An 11284-nucleotide genomic window follows, 5' to 3' on the forward strand; every position below is an offset into this window, starting at 1 on the left:
GTCGCAAGAGGCAGCAAGCTAGCAGGGCCTGGAGAGGCCAACATCTGCTGGCCACACTCAGACCCCATCTGCACCATCACCTCATTCTGCAGTAAGGCATGGGGACCCCATGAAGCCCTGGAGTTAATTTCAGTGAAGAATATCAGCTGTGGTGAATACTGCTACAACACTCCTACAAAGTAATCATGTCAGAGTGCTATTGCTGATGGAGAACTAGTTTTACAGGCTTCTTAAAGGGTTTATAAGTGGTAGGCATTACGGAGCTTTAAATCTATATTCAAACTATAACACTGGTGAGTAGAACACAGATTGAGGATTATGTGGCTGTGTGGTTTCCATATGCTGCCAAAATATTCGTCCTCTTGCATGTTGGAAGGGATTTTCAGTGAAATCTTCAGAAAGCATCTCCTGCTTTTTCCACCTGGTATTTAAACAGCTGCATCCTAGGGGAGCAATGTAAGCCTGCCACGCACCATCTATTCAATATCCTTGTGTCCCAGGAGAAGCATTGCTTTGATACCTGAGCTAGTAGAGAATGCTAAACCCTTCGGTTCAAAAATTCCTGTAGCTAACTCAACTACCATCAGGATTAAAATTTTTAACGCTACTTTGGGTCTCCTGTGACTAAAGCTCATTTCTGTCACTGTGATAGTATTTTTGCTATCTGGAGACTTAATCTAGTTTTATATGACTTTATTTCTATTTTTACTTGGTTTACTACATTCTTAAAAACCTCTTGACTAGAAATTGTTTTGTACCAATTTGCAGACTAATCCTCTTTAGCAAGGGAGACTTTTGAACATACAAATACAGTAGACACAGGAAGAATTGCAAAGTGTTTCCAGTTCTTGCACATATTTTTACTGGTTCTTGACATGTTTGTATCAAAAAGGTTAAACTGCTCAGAACCTAGCCAGAGCGTTGGAGTCAGGTCATCAGACCTCTGCCTCAAGCCAGGCTATTCTCTACTTTTGTTTGTCTTGCAGAACGGAGATGTATGTATTTCAATTCTTCACCCACCTGTAGATGACCCACAAAGTGGAGAGCTACCATCTGAGAGGTGGAACCCTACTCAAAATGTCAGGTAACAGTGTGAATCCATGATGTACAGCAGTGACCTCAAAGGCCTGTCATCTCTCTCCAAAACTTAAGGCCTGTGTTGAAAAAGGTTTGGAAGGGAATTTAAAACTAAGGGCTTTAGGTTTTGAATTGGGTGGGAACCAAACTTATTAAGCTGTCTGAAGTGCTGTGTGTCCTGATGCTGGGCTAACAATGTGGAGACTTCTGTCCTGTTCACAGGGTTTCATGCTCCTAAAGCAAATTATCATAGATGTTCTAGCTTTTCCCAGTTCATGTTATCCTACACTTCAAACAAGATACCTCTAGTGGAAAAGAACATCTTTGAGTATTCAGGCTCAGTAGGAGTAACTTTGTGCATAATCCTACATACTGTTTGCCTTCCAGTATGTTTCCTCTTCTGTCGTGTGTTATCTTGAGTAGTTAGTCAGGTATCACAGTTTAAGCAATTAAACAACTGACTGATGCTTTCTATTAACCCCTCTCCCCTACAGGAAAATGAGAGAATAAGGGAGAGAGACTTACATGTTGGAAACTAAACTACACAGCTTTAATGAAACAGTAATGATGAAAAGGAAAATTATTAAATATATAACAAAAGCAATATCATGTTCCTTCCTCCAATAACACATCACTAAGGGTGCAGGGCAGGTCCTGGAAAAGTCACAGGCTGGGCTTCTGGAGTCAGTGGCAGACAGGAGCTGGATGCAGGAACACACAGATTCAGGAGGGCATGGATTGGGTTCAAAGGCAGATGAATGGACAGAATCCTCCCAGGATGCCGGCCATGGACAAAGAGAGCTTGACCCTCCTGATCCCTCAGATCTAAACCAAGTATGCCATGGATGGGATGGAATACTACATTTGGTCAATTTTGGTCATCTGTGTGTTCTGTTCCTCCCTAAAGGAGGGTTGCAGGTGTGACCCCTTTCCTCCCTTTCTCTTTCCAGAGCATAAGATGGTCCTCAGAACTGAGCAGAGGCCTTGGTTCTGCACACCATTCTCCAGCAGTAACTATAAACATGGAGTGTTATCAGTCCTAGAAGCAGACCCTGACTGAGAAACTTGCTGTTAATTTCAGCAAGTGCAGCTATGTAGAAGAGAGCTGAAAATAAAATTACAAAAAAGAAAAATTAGTTTTATCCTGGTTCAAACCAGGGCATCAGGTAGTTCTCTTCCTGCCAAAAAAAAAAAAAGAAGGATCACTAAATACCAGAGGCATTCAAGGCTAACCTCTGACCATTTTTTTTGAAAGACCAGCTGAATTTCATTCTCATTACAAGACACTGCCAATAAAGAACAATAAGACTCATATCAAGTATCAGCTCACTGACCTGTGCAGCTGGAGTAGTGATGAAGTGGAAAAACCTTGAAGTAAGAAATTTCCTGTTCTAACTTTTAAATCTGATTTATTACCCAAAAAAGTTTAAAATAATTGACTCAAGATTTTTAGCATATTACAGGAAAATTATGCCTTCTTTCTTTGTGATTTATTAGATGTTGGTTCCACAACTTGAAACTTTTTATTGGTAAATCCAGCTAGGGATCTCAGCACACCTGAGGGAGTGCAGTGATTTGAAAAGGGTTTTCTGATAGTTTGACTACTTTCATCTAACTTGGATTCATTAAATTAATTTGAAAAGAGCCTCTGTCAAAGCAAAGATCCAGCAAGGGGGATTTATTGGATTCTTGACCCTTCAAATAGAGTTCTAACATACACACACTCCGCAAAGTGTTGAAGCATGACAGGAGACTAGGAATTGTAGCAGTTAGCAAATTATAGCAGCTTATGTTCCTCCTGGAGCATGCTATTTCAAAGTTAAAAAGGCTCAAGAGAAATGGTGTATCTTGGCTGTGTGAAGTTATGAAGGGTTGGGAATCTCACCTTCAGAGCTTGAAGTAAGCATTATCCAATCCATCTGTACCAAGAACAAGTGAGTATGAAGCAACCTCTCATAAAGTTCTAGTTCAGATTTTTTTAATAATGAAAAAAGCTTAAATACTATTTTAATCTATATATTGTTATGTTCACCTGCCCCTCTGTTCATGTGGCTATTAAACTTATTTTCATATATATGATATGGTTAGAACTAGATGACAAGCCTCAACTCGAAGTTAGGAAACAGCTTTGGGCATTAATTATATCACACATATTTTGAGTATTTCAATATATACAACCATAAAGACTGACATGAAACCTCTCATGGTACTATTTCTCCAATTTCTATTCTTCTTTACCATGGTGCAGTTTTTGGTGCTTACTCTCTTGGAACATGTTGGGCTTAAAGGTGAGAGAGAAAACTTTCCTCAGCTGTATCAGCAAGTGGAAATGAAATTTGTCTTTAACTCTTAGCCTTCTGCCAACATCACCTGTTGGGCTAAGTGCCAATAGAAATGCATCTTTCTGTGGTCTCATCTGGTTTTGCAAGACTTTGGAGTGTTGGACAGGAGGCAGCAGGGCTGAAGATGCAGGGGGGGAGCATGCTTGTATTGAGCTGCATGCACAACCTTCTCTTCAGTTGCTGAATTTTGTAAATCTTGCTGAATATTGACTGTTTACTACAGAAGACTGGAAGTGTCTGGAGGGGGGAATGTCATTCTTCAACTTTGAGAGCACCTATGCTTCTGCCTCTAACAGTGTTAAGCATGCTCATGATTTTTTTTTAAACACAGTCAATATGGACTTTCCCATCACCCAAAGCTAGATGAGGCAATCATAAGTAAATATGGCAAGCATCCAGCAAGATGTGAATGAATGCAGCTGTGATTTGTGTGGCAGAGAATACTGCTTTTCTTCTCACATTACCATAAAGCTGAAGAAATGGGGGCAGAGCTTAGGGGTTGAGGCACTTGGCTCACTTTAGTTGCCCTTCTCTGTATCTCCCCTGGCCTCACTGTCCTTTGAGGTGCACAGACTAGAACGGAGCACAGTATTCAAGATGTTGGAACATCTGTATCTTGTGAGATAGGCAATGCCCTGTGTTATGATTTCTTTATTTCATGAGAATGCCCACTTTTGTTGGCATTTTTGTCTGCTTTAGTACATTGAGCTGGTTGCAGAAACTGTCCAGATCTAACATTACTGTCAGTACAGCCTAAGCCAAAACCTCTTACTTTATACTGGAGAATAATAATGTGCTAGAACAAATCTATGTGTACCTCTAAAGGTGATTCTGAGAAGCTACAGTGTAGATAGTACCTGGAACACCAAAAGAAAACCTTTTCAACAATGTACATAACAGGATGTGCTGGTTGGGAGCCCCAGCCACTCTACATAATGTCTGTTTTAGTTTAGATTAAATACATCTGTGTCTGAGCCTTCTGTTGATACATGGAGAAAAAAAGGCACTTAACAGGTCTGATTCCTTGAGCCTCTACTGGATTTTCTCCTCTGTTGATAAAAGAGGGACTCTGAAGACAACAGCACAGTAAACACTCTCAAATGGCATGGCAGCTGATGAACACACTGTATCCCAGAATGGGGTGGGGGGGATGTAAGAAAGCATAAAGTGGGCTTGAAATCCCCACTCTTCACGCAAACAACTTGCATGAAACAACATGCTAGAACAACCTCGCCTGAGGGAGAAACAGATCTATGACAGTACTAGAGAGGGTCAGTCTGTAGTCAGTCCAGCGTAGTTTGTATTTAATGCCAAGGATGTTTTCAGTCACGTGTGGCTGAACTTTTTTGTGGTTTTGGTCCTGTCAGATCCCATGTGATGGGATCCTTTCCTATTCACCTTGCTTACTCAGAGCAGTAGAGTTTGAGTTGGAAGAGACTGTCCAGCTCTCAAGGTATCAGCACTGATAAATGTAAAAGCTAAATCTAACTAACTTTTCTCTAACTGTAAAGCCAATCTAATGCACTGGTCAGTAGAGCAGAAAGCCTCTAATAGAGAGTTGCCTTGGTGTATTTAAGTAGCTTTGCATTGACTTAGGAGTCTGAGGCACTGCAGTGGAAACTGACTTCTCACTTTGTTGATGGAAGTGTTGTAGATGCTAAATCCAGACATGAATTCCTGTCCTTGGCCTTCCCTAGACTTTTCCTACAGTAGAGCTGATGCAATGATGCTGGAGCTTACATGCTGGCTTTATAGCATGTTTGCTGAAAATGAAATCTTAGATGAATTCTTGAGATGAAGTAGAAGATGGTCGCTCTTCTGCCCATCATTCCAGTCTGACCAGTTTTTTCCAGGGCTGCTGTTCTTTTTCCTGCTGAATTCTATCACTTGGATAGTAAATTGTGTAAGACTCTCCTGATAGCTGTGCTGAACAGTCTAGCAAGACACAAATGTTAAGTTTCAAATCCTTTCAATAATCTTGGCATTCAAATGATCAAGCGTTTCCTGGAATTGAAGCCCAGATATATGATCTGGTAGATGTGCTCAGCACATGCTGCTCTGAATGTGCCCCTAAATCAACACAAGTACAGCTGGGCCTGTAGTCTGCTTTAATCAAGTTCCACAAATCAGTTGCTCTGTACTGCTGTATTTCAAAACTTACTCCTTGTATCTTGTTCTTCCTTTCCATTTAAATTGAAAACTGTTGCCAGCAAGACCACCTTGAACATAGGTGGAAAGATAGTTTGGGTTGGAAAGGACCTTAAAGATCATCTAGTTCCAATACCCCTGCCATGGGCAGAGATACCTCCCACTAGACCAGTTTGCTCCAAGCCCCATCCAACCTGGCCTTCAACACTGCCAGGGATGGGGCAGCCACAGCTTCTCTAGGTAAGCTCTTCCAGTGTCTCACCACCCTCACAGGAAAGAATTTCTACCTAAAATCTCATCTAAATCTCTCCTCTTCCAGTTTGAAACCATTCCCTCCCCTCGTCCTATCACTCCAGCCCCTTGTCAAAAGTCCTTCCCCAGCTTTCTTGTAGCCCCTTCAGGTACTGGAAAATGCTCTAAGGTCTCTCTGGAGCCTTCTCCAGGCTGAACAACCCCAACTTTCTCAGCCTGTCCTTGTAGCAGAGCTGCTCCAGCCTTCTGATCCTGTTTGTGGCCCCCCTCTGGACTCACTCCAACAGCTCCATGTCCTTCTTGTGTCAGGGGATACAGAACTGGACCAAGAGCTGCAGACGAGGTCTCATGAGAGCAGAGTAGAGGGGGAGAATCCTCTCCCTCTCCCTGCTGGCCACACTGTTGGGGATGCAGCCCAGGACACGATTAGTTTCTGGGCTGCCAGCACACATTGCCAGCTCATGTTGAGCTTCTCGTCAACCATCATCCTCAAGTCCTTCTCCTCAGGGCTGTTCTTTATCCATTCTCCACCCAGCCTGTATTTGTGTTTGGGATTGCCCTGACCCAGGTGCAAAACCTTGCATGAGCTTGGCATGGGCCCACCTCTTCAGCCTGTCAAGGTCCCTCTGGATGGCCTCCCTTCCCTCCAGCATATCAACTGTACCACATGGTTTGGTCATGTGAAGCTATTGCAGTGGTAGGTACAGCTAGGTGGCTGGGTATGTAGAGCTGCCTGATGGGACTTGCTCTTGAGTTTTGTGGTGGTTGTAGCTATGTGTGAGCAGCAAAGATGAATCTCTGAAGTGCAAAGGGTTGTAGGAAATGCAGGAGAACAATCTAGGTGAAGGAAGTAGTATTTGCCCTGGTAAAGGCTAGCAGATTGGGGCAGCTAGCAGCTCTATGCTGCTGTTAGAAATCCAGGAAGGCTGTCTGCCAGGGTTTACATGACTGGCTCATGCTGGCTTTGCGGAGTACCATCAGCTGAATCCTTCTGGGCCCTTGGCAGCTTGCCTGGGTATTGAAAAACATCTGCGCTGTCTTCCCGTTGCTTTGCTCAAGTGCTGCTACAGCAGACTTAATGGCATAGGGGCTGGCCATGGCTTCAACCTCTTAACATGCTGTGGAACAGGAAAGGCAATGTAGCCTCATCTGATGGCGTTGGGTCACAGTGGTCCTCCCTATACAGGATAGACAAAGAGCTAGATTTCTTCTGGGAGACTGAATGTCATGAGGAACAAGCTCACCAAGCAAGTTTCCAACCCTGCAGCATCCATGGGTGGTGTGGAAAAGCCGAATTCTAGTCTGATGTGAGCTTTGTCTACTTCCCCATCACAAGCACGTGCACAGACATGCTAGTCTATTGTCAGATTAGGTTTTTGCGGTTTGTATTGTGTTACCTTACCTACGCCAATGGCCAGGATTTAAAGTTCATAAAAAGCTGCTCTCACTTCAGTTGTTATCCTTAATTACCCTTAACTTTTGACTTTAAACAAGTTTCTGATGCATCACCTAAAAAGCTCTTCAGCATCTAGAATCCATGAATGCATTAGCTCTGATTCTGCTGTTTTGGTTGCCTTTTTCAGGACTATCTTACTGAGTGTAATCTCTTTGCTTAATGAGCCCAACACATTCTCTCCTGCCAATGTGGATGCGTCAGTCATGTTCAGGAAATGGAGGGACAGTAAAGGAAAAGACAAGGAGTATGCTGAAATCATAAGGTAAGCTTTGCCATATGTGATGCTGTGCTACCAGCCTCCTGCTTTGAATCCCATGGAACAGGTTGCTCACAGAATTTGCTGAAACTGGCTTCTCACTGTGGTTACTCATTTGGAAAGGAATTTTACAGGTTTATTTCAACTCCGTGCTTCATGTCCCTGTAGGATTTTCAGCACACAAGTGATGCAAAATTCTGGAGCAGGAGGACCGGACTGATCTGTCTTTGAATTGTTCTTTTTTAGACTCATCTGGCATGATGCTCTGCAAAAACTATTGGCTGCTAGTAAATACCAGTTCCTGCTTGCCTTTGAGTACTGCCTGTATTGCTTGGGATTTCATTTGAACCAACTTTGGTCCTACTAATTCTGTGCCTAATGCACTTATGAATCATAACTTTGTCCCTCCAATTCAAAGGAATATCAGTAGGATTTGGCAAGTTCTTTTGAAGCTGGGTTTGATTAGCCAGAAGCACTATTCAGTCTTGACTGTCCTTTGAGAAGTTCATGGTTCATCAAGTGCTGTAGGGAGGTGATGTAAACTTGAGCCATGATTGCTGTAGAGTGGCAGATGGGCAGCCCATACTGCAGTGGGACCACTGTCATGTTTGCCTGAGGCAAGACCACATCTGCATTGACTCTGCTAGCTGTGTGTGCAGGATATACCCCTAGTTGGAGCTATGCAGGACAGTCAGTTGCTGACCTGAGCAGTGCAAGGAGCCTTGCTAGGAGGTTGTCTTAGTCCCCTCCACATCCATTGGCTTCAGTGGAGCTGGATGTACTCCATAAACAGCATGGCAGAGTGCTAAGCAGGTTAGTGGGGGTGAAAGGAAAGGCCCTTCTCCTTGCTGGGGGGCAACACAGACCAACAACAGTTCACAGCCTGAATGCTGCCAGGAGACAGCAGTTAGAGCCTGTCCGGGGATGATGGAAAATACTTGTTTCCTGCCATCCCCAGGCAGTGCCAGGGTTACAGCTGCATCTTTGGGTGCAGGCATGTGTTCAGACTACTCTTACTCTTCAGTGGGAGCTCAGAGCTGCCAAATGCTTGTGGGAATTGTAGTTTTGAGCATGCTGGGGTAGAGTCATCAGTGGTGGAGGGCATCTCTTAACCCACCTCAAGAAGTCATCTTGGGAAAACCCTGAATACCACTTCTGTAACAAATGTAATGGAATTTACTCTGAGCTCTATCAGTTCTTTAATGTGGAGTCCTGTAGAATAACTGATTTCTTATGTTGCTGAGAGTGTGTGTGCTGCAAACACCCTTGGAACGCTCTCAAGCCCTGGGGCTGTGGGACCTAAATATGTTTCTAGTGCTGCTTGTGGTGCTTCAGCCAAACATCAGCTATCCTGACTGAGCTGCCAGGAGGGCTGGGGCTAGCAGAGAGGTGGGGAGTTGAACCATGCTGCTGCTGGCACACAGCCCTGCTCACATTGTTGGATCATCCTCCCTTCAGGAAACAGGTTTTGGCTACCAAAGCAGAGGCAGAGAAGGATGGTGTGAAGGTCCCCACTACGCTGGCAGAGTACTGCATCAAAACTAAAGTGCCTTCCAATGACAACAGTTCAGATTTGCTTTATGACGACTTGTATGATGACGACATTGATGATGAAGAGGAGGAGGAGGAAGATGGCGACTGTTATGATGACGATGATTCTGGCAATGAGGAGTCCTGACCTGTTCCCTCTATGCCCCTGTACTGCCCTGCTGACCCAGGCCAGAAGAGAGCAGCGATAACCTAGGAGCAGTCCAAATAAGAAAAATGAGGGGGGGGGGGAAACCAAAATCTTCATCTCCTGTTTGCTCCTGTTTTATGGACCTGTTAGAGACCCTACCTAGAATGTCTGAATTCTTGCATTCTTAACCCTTTTATCATTGTATTATGATTTCTTGTTAAAAAAGAAACTTCCCTTTTCACTCCTCTACAAAATGCTCACAGCAAAACAGATTTGCTCATGTTTAGATTCTTGAATTAAATACTGTCTTGCATTGAGATGTTTAATGTATTTAAAGCTGGAACAAAACCATTGGAAGCTGAGTTTTCAGGAGCTCAAGTGCTGTGTTTTACAATGAGAGTGGTGAGTCCCTGGCCCAGGTTGCCCAGACAGGTGGTAGATGCCCCATCCCTGGAAACATTCCAGGTCAGGTTGGATGGGCCTCTGAGCAACCTGATCTAGTTGCAAATGTCCCTGCTTACTGCAGGGTGGAGGAGGGGGGGGGTGGAGGTGGGGGGTGGGGTTGGACTAGATGGACTTAAATGTCCAACCTGAACCATTTGATGGTTCTTAAAAAAAAAAAAAAATCCACACAAAACAAATAGCCAAGGGCTCCATTTACAGTAATAGCGTGTGTACATTCATTTAGCTTTGTGGTGGTGGCTTTTCCTTTATAAGGTGTGGGGTGGAGGGTGTAAAGCTAGTGTGTGTTGAGCTTGATGGGATGTTACTGAAAGGTACAGTATTCCTTTTCAGCCTGCTCAAGTTAGGAAATAGCTGGCCCCTGGAGCCCCAGAGGGCACAATCAGCTTTGTCTCTGAAAGAGATTTGTGATATGAACTCTAAAATAAACACTTAACACTTCATGTCTGTACAACTGAGACCTGGGCTGTTTTGTTGTTTGGTTTTTTTCAGACTAGGTTACTAGGTTGGGGTTGAAAAAGTTCAGTTTAGCTGTGCTGCTGAGATCTGCTGCCAGCTGCCCCTCTCTGGAGGGAGGAAAACATGCATGCTACTACCCAGCAGGCCAGCATTCATCCCAAACTTGTTTTTGGCAGTGGGATAGACTGATAGCCTCCTGCCCTAGTGCTCACTAGCAGCCCTTACTTCCTGCAGCCTAAGTCTGGTGCTGGCCTGAGCCTTCTTTGTTTCTTATGTAGGTCATGTGTTGGTAAATGCAACCCTGCTGCAGCTCTGTGTGGTTGGCAGAAGTCAAAGCTGCCTCTGGTGCCTACTGGGCTGGCTGGGGCACAGGCCAGAGAGAATGTTTGTGTGCTGGGCTCGCAGAATCACAGACTCACAGCCAGTTAGGGGTTGGAAGGGATTTCAAAAGATCATCAAGTCTAACCCCCCTGCCAGAGCAGGGTCACCTAGAGGAGGTCATGTAGGAACATGTCCAGGTGGGTTTTGAATATCTCCAGAGAAGGAGACCACAACCTCCCTGGGCAGCCTGTGCCAGGGCTCTGTCACCCTTACAGGAAAAAAGAATTCTGCTCATGTTTATATGGAACTTATGCTCAAGCTTATATCTGTTGCCCCTTGTCCTATGATTGGGCATAACTGAGAAGAGCCTGGCACCATCTTCCTGGCTCTTTCCCTTTATGTATTTATTAATGAGGTCACCCCTCATTCTCCAAGCTGAAGAGCCTTAGTTCCCTCAGCCTTTCCTCATAAAGGAGATGTTCCATTCCCTTTATCATCTTTGTGGCTCTATGGTAGACTCTTTCAAGCTCTTTCCCTGTCCTTTTTTTGGAACTGAGGGGCCCAGAACTGGACACAATATTCCAGATGTGGCCTCACCATGGCAGAATAGAGGGAGAGGAGCACCTCTCTCGACCTACAAGCCACCCCCCCCTTCTAATGCACCCCAGGATGCCCTTGGCCTTCTTGGCCGCAAGGGAGCATTGTTGGCTCATGGTCATCCTTCTGTCCACTAGCACCCCCAGGTCTCTTTTCCCTTCACTGCTCTCCAAGGCATCAGTCTCCAGAACTCTCCCTTGCCTAGCTGGCTTTGGCCTGGGTGAGCATGTACAGCC

The 11284-nt window shown here is 44.5% G+C and overlaps 1 protein-coding gene across 1 annotated transcript in view; it reads left to right on the forward strand.

Moving 5' to 3' along the window:
• Positions 1-10125, forward strand: part of LOC139789204 (ubiquitin-conjugating enzyme E2 R2-like) — a 103792-nt gene extending 93667 nt beyond the window's left edge. Inside the window, exons 3-5 of the mRNA XM_071729718.1 lie at positions 987-1084; positions 7403-7537; positions 8990-10125. Coding sequence (XP_071585819.1) covers positions 987-1084; positions 7403-7537; positions 8990-9209 — 453 coding nt within the window. The 3' untranslated portion in view covers positions 9210-10125. The remainder of the gene's footprint in view (positions 1-986; positions 1085-7402; positions 7538-8989) is intronic.
• Positions 10126-11284: the final 1159 nt, after the last annotated feature.

The sequence above is a fragment of the Heliangelus exortis genome, chromosome W, assembly GCF_036169615.1.
Source record: "Heliangelus exortis chromosome W, bHelExo1.hap1, whole genome shotgun sequence".
Classification (NCBI taxonomy): Eukaryota; Metazoa; Chordata; class Aves; order Apodiformes; family Trochilidae; genus Heliangelus; species Heliangelus exortis.